A 16,344-nucleotide genomic window follows, 5' to 3' on the forward strand; every position below is an offset into this window, starting at 1 on the left:
ATTAAATTTTAAACAAAGATTTCATAAGAAGGTCATAGACCCGCGCAACGTATAGATGCGCATAGACTCGACAACTTAACATCATCAAATGGCCGCGCATTGTATGTCTATCTCTTTCATAAAAATTAGAATGATGATATCGCGAGGATCCCAAAGTTTCGAGCCGGGATAAAATTTACCCATAATCCTACAATGCATCAAGATAACTTTATATTGAGGTTTGTATAAAAGTTCAAACTCCAAATCCTCCAAACTTGATTTTATCCATGAAATTCAAAATAATACAAAGATGTAATTATAATGTCTAGAGAACATAAGCAAATATACTTATCCACTTATTTATGAGAATCTTGAAAAACAATAAATTGTCCAACTAATTCGTATCTTCTATATTCAAATATACAATCTACCACATTAATATAGGCACCTTTTTCGCTCTATATATACCATGCTTTTTTGGGGAAAAAATTGTCAAACATTAACCCCATACATATATATTTTCCTTGAGAAACCATTTCCCTATAGATCTAGCTATGACGAGAAAGAAAATAAATCTTGCATACATAGCAAATGATAGTGCAAGGAAGGCCACTTTCAAGAAAAGGAAGAAGGGGTTGTTGAAGAAGATGAGTGAGCTGAGTACCCTCTGTGCAGTCCAAACATGTGCAATTATTTACAGTCCCTATGACCCAGAACCTGAGGTTTGGCCTTCTCCCTTGGGAGTACAAAGTGTGATTGCGAGGTTTAAGAGTATGCCTGAGGCGGAACAAAGTAGAAAAATGGTGAACCAAGAAAGTTTCTTGGGACAAAGAATAATCAAATCCGAGGAACAACTGAAGAAGCAGCAAATAGAGAACCGAGAGAGGGAGATGACCCAAGTCATGTACAGGAGCTTGGTTGGTGATCAAGGAGTGCAGAATATGGGTGTTGCAGACTTGAATGACTTGGAATGGCTAGTCGACAAAAGTGTAGAGGAGATTGACGAGCGAATCAAGTCGCTTCGAGAACAAATAGTGCCTCCTCCCCAAGTCATGACTGCAGGGATGAGCAATAGCCATGTTAATAGTACCGATGGGGGGAAATATGGTACAGAGGCCACAAAGAACAGAGCTGAGACGGAGATGGATGCTTATACACCCAATCAGCAGTCGTCAATGAATCAGAAAGTGGGTTTTGGATTGAGGAACGAAGATATGGCAGTATATCAGAATCCTCAATGGTTAGAGGAGTTGCTGAGGTCTAATGATCAGAACATGGGCGGTCAGCTTGGCAAGAATGAAGACATACCTTTTGCATTTAACGGTAATAATAGCAGTCTGTGGTCTTTCCCCTAAATAGTCATGAAGAAATGCACATTTGAATAAAAGAATTACAAGGCGAGGCAAGTACTCAAGTACTAATACTTGCGGCAAATCCACAACAGGAATGAGTCAGACGTGTGAATGCCTTTCCTTTCACAGATTTAGGATTTCCTATGGAGAAAATCTACTCAGCCGCCTCCACTTTTCTTTCTTTTTCTTATTTTTTGTTCCTAAAGTACTCTGAAATGCTACAAGCTAGTTCCATATAATTTCCATTACTATTTTATATTCATCTCAATGATATCATGATCATCCTTTAATTTGTTCCAAATTCACGATTTATATTCTTACTGAAACTCAATTTACTTAGAGAAATAATATTTGCAATTGTAAGTGTACAAGCGCTATACAATTATTTTGAAAAAAGTGAATAAATACGGAACCTATACGGAAAAAAAAAAAAAAGTTTAATTTTTTAATGATAAACCATACTCTTTTTCAAAGCAACTGCACAACTCTTGCACATTTCACAACTGAATATAGTATTACTCATTTATTTACTTATTTCATTTGAGATTTTAAAATTTGAAGAAAAATTTTAGCAACTCTTAATCCGACACACACACACACACAGATATATATATATATATATATATATATATATATATATGAAATAGAAGATAATCAATGTCATTATGGAAGTACAAATTGTCACCTTTCTATTTGTGCCTGACTCTTATTCCATCATCTAATATATTAATTTTCCCACATTAGTGACATTAACATATATGATATATTTTATTCCTCAATTTATTTCGTATAATTAGTAGTGTGAAAGCCAAGTCAATCTCAAATTTTCATTCTTATTCCTTATATATGATAAAATAATAATGTAATTACTTAATGAGTTTGGATGAGTTGTCCTACATTAATTAATATGACAACATTTAATATTATTCCTCAATTTATTTAGTACAACTAATTGTCTCAGGCGCCAAGTAGTGCTAGCTAGTATTTTCACTCATATTTCTTATTTAGGAGAAAATAATAAAGTAAATAGTTAATGAGTTTAGATTTTCTAGGTTGATTTTTAAGGAATGCTTATTATAATTCCAGCATTAATTTAAATTATAATTAGCCCATTTAAATTTCGCCAACTATTCAGCCTTCACATTAATTGACACTTGCAAGACCATTGATTTTTCTTCAGTTTTTAGGATGTTAATTTATAATTAATAATATAAATGAGATTTAAGAGAAAGACTTTAGAAGAAAATAGATGCAAAGTGTAGACGCTTTATATTTGACTAATATATATAACAGTTCGTATGAATCCCCATATATGATACAATGCTCATAGACTTGGCAACTTAACAATATCATTAGATGGCCGCGTGTTGTGTGTCTTTGTTTCATTCATAAAAACTAGAACGATGATATCATGAGGATCCCAACGTTTCGAGCCGGGATCAGATTTATCCATGATCTTATCCTTGATTGCATCAAGATACGTTTATATTGAGGTTTGTATATGAGTTCAATATTCAAAGCATCCAAATAATTTTGACTTCATCCATGAACTCCGAATACAAAGATATAGTTACATTAATGTCTCCAGAATATATTCAAAAATCCAAATTCTTGTCCAATTATTTATGAGTACTCTTAAAAAACAACCAATTTGTATATTCTTTTATTCAGATATATCATCTACCATATTAATACATATATGCACCTTCCTCACTCTATATATACCATGTTTTTTTGGGGGAAATGTTACCAAACATTAAACCCATACATATTTTTCTTGAGAAATCATCTCTGACCTAGTGACCTAGCCATGGCAAGAAAGAAAGTAAATCTTGCATACATAACAAATGATAGTGTTAGGAAGGCCACTTTCAAGAAAAGGAAGAGAGGCCTGTTGAAGAAAATGCGTGAACTGAGTACCCTTTGTTCTATCCAAACATGCGCAATTATTTACAGTCCCTATCACCCAGAACCTGAGGTTTGGCCTTCCCCCTTGGGGGTACGAAGTGTGATTGCAAGGTTTAAGAGCATGCCTGAGGCTGAACAGAGCATAAAAATGGTGAACCAAGAAAGTTTTTTGGGGCAACGAATAACCAAAGCGAAGGACCAACTAAAGAAGCAGCAAAGAGAGAGCAGAGAGTTGGAGATGACCCAAGTCATGTACAAGAGCTTGGTTGGAGATCAAGGGCTGCAAAATTTGGGTGTTGAAGACTTGAACGACTTGGGATGGCTCATAGAGAAAACTATAGAGGAGATTGACGAGAGAATCAAGTCCCTTAGAGAATAAAAAATGCCTCATTCCCAAGTCGTGATTGGTGGGACGAGCTCCAACCATGTTAATCATACCGGTCAAGAGATCATATTTGGAATGAGGAATGAAGAGATGGCAGCATCACATGATGAGAATCCTCAATGGTTAATGGATCAAATGCTGAGATCGAGTGAGAACGTTGGGAGGAACAAAGCATGCTGCTGTATTCATTCAATAATAACAGTAACAGTTTGTGGTCTACCTTTAATTTCCCCTAAACAGTGATGAAAAAATGCACCTTTTTGAGTTACCACCTCCTCCACCCTCCCTACTGTTCCCCCAATTTGTTCACCTTGGGTCTTAGTCATATAGGATAAAGGCAGATCGTGCATACAAACCAAAAAGCTTGCATGATCAAACACCATCCCTTGTGGATGGGGTAACTTTCTTAGGGTTCAGATTAATCTAAACATTACACAGCCTCTTGCTCGTGGTAGAACAATAATGGTGAAAGGAAAAGAAATGTGGATTCCTTTTAACTATGAAAAACTACTAAGATTCTGCTTCTCATGTGGATGCATGGTTCATGGGGTGGAAGGTTGCATCAACAAGTATGGAAAGAAAAAGGGTGAAGAGCAGTATGGTTTATGGATGAGAGCAAGCTCAAGACCACGGGTGAGACTTTATACCAATAACAAAACTGAGAGTGAGAGGAAAAATAAAGGAAAATATGGAGAGAAGGTGGGGGGAGGAAGAGAGAGGAGGATTGAAGAAGATGTAGGGGAAAAAACAATTTGGTGTGGGGAAAGGAATTATACGAGGGAAAAGGAGATGGAGGAGGTGGAAGGTAATGGAAGCAAAGGATTGGTGATTTCATAGGAGAGTATAGGTAAAATGGAAAAAAAAAAAAAAACAGAGAGAAAAAATACTATGAAAGAAGGGTTAATCAGAACTGTAGGTAAGGAGGGAACTGGTTTGGGGAGAGGAAGCGAGGAGGGGCTTAATGAAGGGGTTACTAGTTTCCATGAAGGAGGAGTTCAGTTAGAACAAGAAGATGTTGCTAGGAAAAAGCTTAGTAAACAAAATAAAGACGAGGAGACTCTGCAAGAATTGAGTAATCAAATTGAAGTTAAAATACAAAAAAAGGGGGGAGTGGAAGAGGAGGGCTCGAGCTAGAGGAGGGAATACTGAGACTGTATGCAATAAGGGGGAAAAAACAAAAAGGATGGGAGGAGAGATAGGAGGGATGAGTCAGAGTAAAAAGGCTAAGTATGGGGAGGGAAGAAGGAGAGGGTGGAAGTAACTATGTTTCAAGTTGAAAAGGTGGAGGCTGTGGTTCAGCCCTGCCTATCATTATGAAACTCTTAAGTTGGAACTGCCGAGGATTGGGGAATCCTCAGGCAGTTCAAGACTCTGCAAGTTAGTAGAGGTAAATAAACCCAATATTATTTTCATCATGGAAACAAAAAGTAGTAGAGATAGTTATGATTGGTTGAGAAGGAGGATGAAATATGAAGGATGTTTTATAGTGCAGTCAATTGGTAGAGTTGGGGGTTTGTTGATGTTTTGGGATGACTTAGTAAGGGTAAAAATTGTGAATTACTCTCAAAGACAAATAAATACATGGGTGGGAGATGAGAAAGCAAGTTCAAAGTGGCTACTTACAGGTTTCTACGGCAGCCAGATTTAAGTAAAAGGAAAAAGTCATGAGAACTTTTGAAATCACTCAAACCAGAAGGGATGGAAGGCTGGTTTATTGTAGGGGATTTCAACAAAATTCTTACTAATGATGAGAAGCATGGAGGAAGGTTAAGGACTGAAAGATAGATGGCAATGTTCAGTGAAGTACTTGAAGAGGGTTGTCTTCATGATCTAGGGTGGAAGGGGGATAAATTTACTTAGAGTAATATGCACGAGAGTAATACTTTTACAAAGGAGAGGTTGGATAAAGCCTTAGCTAACCCAGCTTGGGTTAAGGTTTACAATGAGGTATGGGTTGAGGTTTTAGCTGCAAAAACTTCTGACCATAAACCTTTATTAGCCCATATTATAAAGGGGAGGGAAAGGAGGTGGGTAAGGAACAAAAGTTTCAAATATGAAGCTAGTTGGGCCTTAGATGAGGAATGTGATGCAGTTTTAAAGAGAGTATGGGATAAAGAGGGGAAGAAGGAGTTCTCTAGAAAGTGTTGAGACCCTCTTGTTAAGAAGTAAGGAGGCATTTCAAGGGTGGAGTAGAATGGGTGGAAGAAGGTAGGCCAAGGTATTAGAAGAAAAAACTGCAGAGTTGAAAAATTTACAAGTAGAAAGTGAACATAATGTAAGGGAAATAAAGAGAGTGAAGGAAGAAATAAGGTTGCTGCTTGAACAATAAGAGGTAAGGTGGAGACAAAGAGCTAAGACGAATTTGTACAAGCATGGTGATAGGAACATAAAATATTTTTATGCTTGTGCTAATCAAAGGAGGAAGAGAAATTTCATTAACCAGGTGGTAAATGAGCAGAATAGGTTGGTGAAAGGTTGCAAGGAGATTGAAAGGACTTTCAGCTGTTACTTTGAGAAATTGTTTACCTCAACTTGCCCTACTCATGAAGAGTTGGAGGAAGTGTTAAAATGCATGGATCCCAACGTAACAACAAAAATGAATCAGAGACTTGCAAAGACCTTTACTCGAAAGGAGGTGGAAGAGGCACTCCATCAGATGACACCTTTAAAGTCACCTGGGCCAGATGGATTTGGAGCTTATTTTTTCCAGCATAATTGGAGTACTATAGCAGATGAGGTGTGTGTTACTGTGCTTTCAACCTTGAACGGCAATTCTTGGATTCCTTCACTCAATTATACTTTCTTAACTTTGATTCCAAAACTTAAAGAGCCTATGTTGGTAAGTGATTATAGGTCTATTAGTTTGTGCAATTTTTTGTATAAACTAATCTCAAAAACCATTTGTAATAGATTTAAAAAGGTCTTGTCTGAAATCATAGCTCCCACTCAAAGTGCATTTTTGCCTGGGAGGATGATTTCAGACAACATAATGGTGGCTTATGAGATGTTGCATACCATGAAAACAAGAAAGAAAGGGAGTATGGGAAGTATGGCTATAAAGCTTGATATGTCAAAGGCCTATGACCGTATTGAATGGGTTTATGTGGAGGCTGTGATGAGGAGGCTGGGTTTCTATGATAAATGGATTTCTCTCATCATGAAGTGTATTACCTCGGTGTCCTTCTCAGTTTCAATTAATGGGAAGCTAGGTGAAAAGTTTTACCCTTCAAGAGGATTAAAGTAGGGGGATCCCCTATCCCCCTGTCTTTTCATTATGTGTGTTGAGGGGTTAAGCAGCCTTCTTAATATTTTAGAACAGCAGAGGCTTACAAAAGGAATTCAAGTGGCTAGAGGAGGAACTAGTGTAAATCATCTGTTATTTGCAGATGATTGCATTTTATTTGGTAAAGCCAAATTGGAGGAATGGTATCATTTGCAATGGGTACTAAAAAAATATGAAAAGGCCTCGGGTCAATTTCTGAATAAAGACAAGACATCTACTTTTTTCAATAGTAATACAAGAAGAGATGTGAAAAAAAAGCATTGTGAAAGCAGGAGGGGCTGTGGCATGTGGCAGTTATGAGAGATACTTAGGTCTTCTAGCCATTGTTGGGAGATCTAAGTATAATACCTTCAGAATACTAAAGGAGAGAATATGGCAGAAAATTTCTAGTTGGAAAAACAATCTTCTTTCTCAAGCTGGGAGAGAGATCTTGATAAAAGCTGTATTGCAGGCAATTCTCACCTACACGATGATTGTCTTTAAACTCCCCCTCAAGTTGTACAATGAGATTAATGTTTTGTTATCTAAATTTTGGTGGGGAAGACAGAATAAAGAGGGTGGGATTAATTGGCGAAGATGGGAAAAGATGGGAGAGCTGAGGAGGCAGGGGGGAATGGGGTTCAGAGACCAAAGTAGCTTTAATATGGCCATTTTAGCTAAACAAGGGTGGAGGCTTATTCAATATCCAAACTCCTTTGTGGCTGCAGTGTATAAAGAAAAATACTTCATGAATTCTTCTTTTATGGATGCTAAGGTAAGCCTGAGACCTTCTTTGATATGGAGGGGTTTAAGGGAGGATAGTGGTTTGTTAAAAGAGGGATTAAGGTGGAGGGAGGGGAATGGAAAACATATAAAGATATGGGGCCAGAAATGGTTGACCAAACCATCCTCTTTTGCTGTTCAATCACCCATCTCTTTACTGAATAAAAAGACAAAAGTTGAAGAACTTATTTTAGGCCAGAAAGGGGAATGGAATGCAGATTTGGTTAATCAGATTTTTGAAAAGGAGGAAGCTGAAATGATCCTTAGCAAACCTCTTAGGAAAGGCAATATGGAAGATAAGCTAATACGGGGGCCGTCTACCAAAGGTGTTTTCATAGTAAGAAGTGCCTATTTTTTACAGTTGGATAGACTGAGAATATGTAAAGGGGAGTCATCGAGGCATGGAATGACAGATGATAGGTGGGGGAACATTTGGAAATTGGATGTGCCTAATTCAGTAAAGGTGTTCTTGTGGAAGGTAGGTAATGACTTATTACCTACAAAGCTTAATCTTTTCAAAAAGAAGGTTGTTGAAGACCCTAGATGCCCAATTTGTTATGAAGAAAAGGAATTAGTGATGCATACCTTATGGGAATGTGTTGCAGCTATTGACGTGTGGGGTGATGAGCAGAGCTATGTGAAAAAATGGAAGAGGACAGGAAGAGTTTTTTTAGAGTTATAGGAGGAATTGATGGAAAGATTATAGAAAAACCAGGTGGAAGAAATTGTTGTGTAGTTAAGAAAGGTTTGGATGAGAAGAAATGAGGCAATTTTTGAAAAGAAAATGATTTGGCCAAAGAAGTTACTATCAGCTGCAAAGGAGGGTTTAGAGGAATATTATAAGACTCAACAGGAACAGAAGAGGGTGTTCAGTGCATAAACAAATGTGAGTGGTGCAGGAAACAAATCTAAATGGGAGAAACCAGTGGAAAATGTTATAAAAGTAAATTGGGATGCTTCTTTAGATGTGAATAAAAGGGTGATGGGGATTGGAATTATATGTAGAGATGAGGAAGGTGAAGCTTTGGTGGCTGTCAGTGATAGAAAGGAAATGGTTAACAAACCAGACATAGCAGAATGTTATGCACTTTGGAAAGCTTTGGAACTTTGCAGGGACCTTAATTTTCAGAGGGTTATTTTTGAAGGTAATGCCAAGACTATTATCATGGTTGTAGAAAGTGAAGAATAGGTGCTGACTTGTTATGAACCTTTGATAAACGACATTAGATAGGTTTTTAGAAATAGACTTGAATGGAATATACAATTTGTTTATAGAGAAAGTAACACAGTTGCTCATTTTTTAGCTAAGACAGCTTTACTTTTGCGGGGTGAAAAAATCTGGGTTGAAGAAGTCCCTGACTTCATTGTTCAAAATTTGTCAAGAGACAAAGATTGTAATGGCTAAGTTGATTTAATGAAATACAGAGGTTTCCTTTCAAAAAAAAAATACGCGTATATGCCTCATTGCCTTTCCTTCAAATTAAGGGCTTCCTATATATATATAGGATATAAATCATGTGGGTCTTTCTTTATTTTTCTTATTTTTTGTTTAATTCTAAAGTTTGAAATGCCAAAAGATTTCAGGTCTTATTTCATGAACAGTTCAGATATTTCTTTTTTATATTCATATGAATGATCTGATCATGATCATTCTTTTTGCTCAAATTGAATTTTTTTTTTTTTTTTGGTGATAATAAACCCAATTTATATTTGTATATAACTTGTGCTAGATGAACTTGAGTTTCTAGAACATTTATTCAAATAATTAAATTCGTTGCGTTTGGATTACACCCATGGATCTCTTAATTTTTTGTTGAAATTAATTTTTATATTCAATAAAATTTTAATTAAAGAAAAAATCTTCTATAATATACCGTATAAACAATCATGACTAAGAGGGCTTAACCTTTTCATAACATGCAAATTATTTCCATTTGTTGCACGAATTTAATTTGCAAGCATGTACTAGAAATTTCAAAAATTAATGTTTGACGTGGCTCCCGTCTATATATTTCGTAATAATATTAATATTGTGCTGTCAAACCTTTAAAAATAAGAAGAGGTACTTTAATAATCGTGTTGCGATTCATTTGAATGCTTAAATTTACAATAATGTGAGGCAAAGTTCTGAACTTTTAAATCTAAGGGTGGATGACCTCATGTCCCACTAAGGAACGGGGGGCAACCCATGCTCCCACCCCAGTACTGTGGGCGTGGGTGTGAGTTAGAAACTTTTTAAACATGCCGCAAGGGACGCGGGGTACCTGCCGGCACATATATTTCTAAATGGTATAAATTAAACATGCTACACGTTCTCTCATCTTCTTTAATTCCATCATTTTCTCTTGATCATGATCATCATTTTCTTCTTCTCCTCCTCCTTCTTCTTCTCCTCCTCCTTCTTCTAGAGTCTCGAGATCGAGAAAATATCCACAACCATGCATGGTCGCAGGGCTGTTGAAGACAAGAGAACCACAACCATGCATATATGGCTGTGCATGGGTCTAGATATCAAGTCTTTGATCAAATTTGGGGTATTTAATTGCTCTCTTCTTCAACATTTGACACACCCAATCACGGCTTGGTGTTGCTTGATTTGCTTTCAAATGATCGTTTTAGGTTAGTTTTGTTTTGTTGATTGAGTTTTGTTGTTGGATTAGGATGGTAGATCCAACTGTTTGGCAATATGGTGAGATAATAAGGTCCTAGTTTGGCTTAATTAGAACCATATATGCATCCACCGATGCAATCGAATAAATTGAAAAAACTGCCGTATTCGATAGATAATATTTATAACACTTATAGAATGTATAAGTTTTGTGTTTTTTTTTTTAAATAATTTTTTTATATAACTAATGTGATACTCCGGTTTTACGTGTATTTTTATTGAATGACTATTTTAATTAATTAAAATATTGGTTCTTGTGTTTTAAATTTATCAAATTTTAGTTAGATTTATCTAGTTGCGAATTTTATTTTGGGGTGCTTTCTTAATATTAATTATTGTTTTATGTTTAAAATACTGTTTACTTTAAATTAATTTATTTTTGGGCTTTAAAATTATTATGTTTTAGATTTTATTATCTTATTTTATTTAATCACTGCGTTTGAATTATTTTATTTAACTTGTTTTTTTAAATAGTTTTCGTTGGATTAGTTTCTTAACCTAAGATGTGAGAATTGGATCTCATTTCTCTTCCTTCCTTTTTCTTTTTCCCTTTTTCTTTTCCTCCTCTCTTTCTTTTCCTTTTTCTTCTTTCTTTTTTTTCTTTTTCTTCTTTCCTCCTCTACACTTCCCCTCTCCCGCACAACCAGCCCCCCCTCCCCCACCATGCCGTCTTCCTTCATCGGCCCAGATCACCGCTGCTCATCGGCGTGGCCATCACCACCTCCACTGCTTGACTCTCCTCCAGCCAGTGAACACCCCCACCAAATCTCAGCCCAAACCGAGCCACCATTAATCGCCGTGAGCTCCTTCAAGCCACACAATTTTTCCTCAATTCTGCCGCCGTCATTACACCTCCAGCCATCATCTCTTCACCATTTCTTCACCAACCCCTTGACGACCTAACCCACCCATTTTCAGTTTCGATCCGTCGCTAGAGCAACTACCATGAGCTTAACTTCATTTTAACAATTTTCACTTCCAGCTCCTTTTTCGCCGCCACCCACGACCAACTAGGGGTGACAATTTGTGACACGACCCATTAACCCAACACAAACACGACACTATAAAAGCGGGTTTGGGTTTAGTCTTATCGGGTTCAGGTCAAAACGGGTTGACTCATTAAGACACGATTGCTTAACAGGTCAACCCGTTTTAACCCGTTAAGACCCGTTAAAAAAAAATTTACTTATCTATCCTTAGATCCCTTCTATCTAAAAAGAAAAGAAAAAAAAAATACCCTAATCCGTAATACACTAACACGGTACCTCAGACTTAGCGTCGTACGGTCTCAAATTTCAATTTCGTCTTAGCGCCGCACGGTCTGCACACTGCACAGTCCTCAGACTTAGAAAGGGGATGATGGGGATCTTAGGTTTCTGAGGGAAAAAAATTCTAGGGGAGATTGGAGAAGCAATTATGGTGCACAGCTGGGCTTCGGTGGTGTTTGTGTTGCACAGATTGGCTGTGCACAGCTCAGTGTGACAGTGCGCAGCTCAGTGCGCAGTTGGGAGTCGGTCATCCCGTCTGGAGTCTAGCCATCCAGGTATGTTCGATTCTTCAATAGTTCAACGGCGCAGCAGCAACAGCGGCACAACCTCGGCCTCTTCTCACGCTGCCCCCCTCTTCGTCTTCAACCCACGCAGCAGCGGTCCACGGCCACACCCAGTGGCACACGGCGGCCGGCGCCACACCCACTTCTCAAGCCCACGGCCACATCCAATTTCAAACTTTCAAAGGTAAATTTTTCAGTTCTGGATTTTTTTTTTCTCTAGTTTTTCAAATCTCTAGTTTTTTTTTCTAGTTTTTCAGATCTCTAGTTTTTTTTTTCTTTAGTTTTTCAGATCTCGAGTTTTTTTCTCTAATTTGAGCTAAGATCTCTAGTTTTTTGCTGAGTATTATTGCTGAGTTTGCTGAGTATTGTTGCTGAGTTTGGTTAGTTTTATTTGGTTAGTTTCATGTGCATGTTTTTTGCTGAGTATTGTTGCTGAGTTTGGTTGGTTTTATTTGGTTAGTTTCATGTGCATGTTTGTTAAGAAATCGAATCTGTGATTTTATTATGTTGGACAGTCCAATTTGGTGTGAGAACCTCAACATACATAATTTATTTTTAGAAAAATATCGTTGAAACCAGTTTGGATACACAGTTCGGTATACACAGTTCGGAATTTAGGGACTTCCTGTTGAAACCAGAGCTTCTTCGAGCCATTGTGATGACCCGCTTTTGAGTGTATTTTCGCTGAAATGGTTGTTTTTATTTTAATTAATATATTAATTTATTATTTTAATTTATTTGCGTTTTAAAATTATTTTTTTAATTTATTTGATGTTGTGTTTTATTTCTTTTAGTTGTTTTGTGGTTTTTAATCTCGTTTCGGCGGTTTAGTTTTGTTTTCCGGAGTGAGGATTAGACCTCATCTTTTTTCCTTACACCTATTTTCCTTTTTCCTCTTCTTTTTCCTTTTTCTCTTTTTTCTTCTTTTTCTTTTTTCCTCCCCTTTCCCGCTCGACCCCCGTCCCTCTCTCTCTCCTCCTCTCTCACGCCGGAGCCTTCAACCCCTCGACCTGCCGCCGTCCGGCCACCGTGCGGCTCACCGCCGGCACCGTTCGACTCCGCTCCCTCCAGCGCACCTTCCCACCAAAACTCACCCCCATCCGGCCAGCCGTTTGGCCGGAAAAGCCCTCCAAAGGCTGCAAGGCTTTTGCTCCGATCCGCCGCCGTCGCTCCACCTCCGGCCACCATTTCTTCACCACTTCATCACCGGTCTCTTGCCGTCCTAACCCACCTATTTTCGGCCACCAACAACCACCGGAACAGCTCCTACGAGCTAGCTTTCCTTTTTGGGAAATCTGGCCTCCCACCGCCGTTTCTGCCGCCACCCACGGCCAACCACCACTTCCAATAGTTTCACAATCATCCCTAGACCATTCCCTATCGATCCCAAGCCCTGGTTTGTCCCCGTTCAAAAGTGAGTTTTTCACAACCCACGGCCACAGTGAATTTTCACTGTGACGTTGCTTTTTCTCCGCCGTTTGCAACGCCGCGTGTTTTCTAAAATTGCCATATAGCGCAGTAAGTATTTTTCAAACCCTATTTTCAGATTTAAAAATATATTTCTCATTCAATAATTTATTTTATCTGCTGGTTGGTTGATTCCGGACTGAGTCCGAGGAGTTCGGGGGTCGGATGGATGGAGGACGGAGTTGCCTGTTTATTTGATTTATGTTGTTGGATTATTTTTATGCATTGTTATGGCATTGCATGGTGCATGCACGTGTGTTTGTGAAATAGTGTGAAAAGCCTGTGTGTTGGCGTAAGTGGTCTTACGGGTGCGTGTGTATCACAACCCCAAGCCGGGATGGGGTATTATCCCGGTGGAGCTCCCACTACAAAAAAAGGCAAAATTGGCGGCGTTTATATACGTGGCGTTTGTTTATGCGCCGGTAGATATATAAAATTACCGGCGCTTAATGTTTCCGCCGGTAAATTATTGAGATTCCCGGCATTTAAATTGTTACGCCGGTACTAATATATAGTTTTGGCTGCGTTTATAACAACGCCGCCAATATAGTAATTATGCGCCGAGAAAGTAATAGTTTCCTGGCATTTATATTGTTACGTCGGTAATAATATAGATTGTTTGTGGCGTTTAAATAAACGCCCCTAATTTATTGATTATACGCCGTTATATTAACCGTGTTTGCTGACGTTTATAATATTACGCCGATGATAATATATAGCGTCAACGGCGTTTCATAAAACGCCGACAATTAATAAAGTTTGCATTTGTAAAATGTTGAATTTTTTGGCATTTATATCGTTTGAACAAATGCCGTCTATTGATTAATTTTACGCTGGTACATAAGTAGTTTTCCAACGTTTATAGTGTTACGCTGGTAATAATTATATAGTATTGGCAGCGTTTACAAAATGCCAAAAATTGATCAATGAAACACCGGTAATTGATAAATGCACCGGCGTCTATATTGTTACGCCGATTAGAATATATAACGTCAGTAATGAAAGCTATTATAAATTTATTGGTAGTAAAATAAATAATAATAAAAATTTATTTAAATGATATGAAAATATCTACAAAATCTTAATTAGTTGAATATCTGAAATGCCCTACAGGTAAATTCCATATATTGCATTCCAATTCTGAAAGGAGGGAGTTTAAATAGAACTATAGAATAGTAAGACTATTCATCCGAGTTTCGGACCAGGTACCCGGATATGCCCAACCCGAAAACTGAATTTCAAACTTAGACCGGGTCCAGTCCGGCCCGGCTAATCCGGGTTATGACCCGAGTTGAAACTCGGATGAATCCAAATTCTTTAAAACCGGGAATCCGGGTTTCGCACTGAACCCGGGTTTTCTCTTTTTTCTTTTTCTTTTTTTAATAAATAGAAAAGCCTATATATTATTAAATTTTTGCATAATAATAAAAATATATCAAAACAGAAAACTTTATGTAAAAAATAACTAAAGTTAGAAACTAATTACCATTTTAACTAAATCCATGCAAAAGAAAATATATACAATATTCAACACAATATAATTCACTACATTATTTTGTATTTATACATTGCTTTATAAAATAAAAAATTATAATATATGAATCATTTTGATTTTGGAGACATTGTTTTGATCATGGTCCTCTCGGGTTTGGCAGTAGACTTTGGTTTCATTAGGTGGAGAGCTGGAATCTTCAAGTTTTGGGTCCTCTTCATTTGGATTATATTATATATATAGTCTATTATATTAATACAAATTAAATTTTATAACCTAATACTAAATGTGTACTAATAGTCTAATACTATATTACTATTAGTATTATTATACTTTAAGTCTATGTACAAATTAGTATATAAATCATTATACTAAATAATCACATATAAAATAATGATATAATAATACTAATACTAAATTACTATACGAATACTATCAATATAATCTATCAATAATATAGTTATAGTAAACTAAACTCACAATAACAATTAACAAATACTAATATATAGTTATTCTAATCACTATAATTAATACTAATATCTATATAGTATATAAATCACCATACTAAATAATCACATATAAATTAATCATTATAGTCTATCAATGATTCAATAATATAGTTATAATAAATTAAACTCATTATAACAATTAAATATTAACAAATACTAATATATAGTTATTATAATCACTATAATTAATACTTATATTTATAATGATACTAATAGTTTAATACAATATTACTATTGGTAATATACTTTAAGTCTGTTTATAAATTAGTATATAAATCACTGATTCACTATACTAAATAATCGCATATAAAATAATCACATATATACTAATACTAATATTCTAATATAGACTATAGTTATACTTATACTAATATAGTTATACTAAATCACCATATATAACTAATACTAATATATATACTAATACTAATAGTCTAATACTAATACTATTATATAGACTTACAGTATTAATACTATTATATAAACTTACAGTATTAATACTAATAGTCTATTATATTCTTTAATGTATTATGTATAACTATATAGTATATTAGACTATATAATATATTAGACTATATAGCTATAATTAATATTAATATAGTATTTGTTGTTGGGTTTAATCATTTTATTTTATTAATATTTAGTTGTATTATTTTTAATTGTTTTGAATTTATTTTATTGTATTACTTTTATTTTATTGGACCATTTATTTTTGGATTGGACTTATTTTGGATGTGTTTTTCTTCTATTTTGGGCCAAGCCCTTCCAGTTTTCAGGCCCAGCCTAGCCCATTGCACTTCAGCCCGCTGCCCGCCTGCCCAGCCCTCTATTTTCATTTTTCCCTAATTCCCTCCTAATGATACGATGCATTTTGGTCATATTAGGTTGTTTTGTATCATTTTCTTTTCTTCCTCTCCTCACTTCTCAGTTCATAGTCTGCTGCGCCGACCCATGCTGCTCTTCTTCTTCTTCTTCTTCTTTTCTTCTTTT

At 36.3% G+C, this 16,344-nt stretch overlaps 2 protein-coding genes across 2 annotated transcripts; both read left to right on the forward strand.

The window, feature by feature from the left end:
• The first annotated feature begins 495 nt into the window (after positions 1–495).
• LOC122295071 (agamous-like MADS-box protein AGL80) lies at positions 496–1,570 on the forward strand. The gene has a single exon (XM_043104100.1). The coding sequence runs from the start codon at positions 534–536 to the stop codon at positions 1,332–1,334; it is 801 nt and encodes a 266-aa protein (XP_042960034.1). The 5' UTR covers positions 496–533; the 3' UTR covers positions 1,335–1,570.
• A 1,571-nt stretch (positions 1,571–3,141) lies between these two features.
• Positions 3,142–3,618, forward strand: LOC122293907 (agamous-like MADS-box protein AGL80). Its single transcript, XM_043102362.1, has one exon. It carries the CDS (start codon positions 3,142–3,144, stop codon positions 3,616–3,618), a length of 477 nt encoding a protein of 158 aa, XP_042958296.1.
• The last annotated feature ends 12,726 nt before the right edge of the window (positions 3,619–16,344 follow it).

This window comes from Carya illinoinensis, chromosome 14, assembly GCF_018687715.1.
Source record: "Carya illinoinensis cultivar Pawnee chromosome 14, C.illinoinensisPawnee_v1, whole genome shotgun sequence".
NCBI lineage: Eukaryota > Viridiplantae > Streptophyta > Magnoliopsida > Fagales > Juglandaceae > Carya > Carya illinoinensis.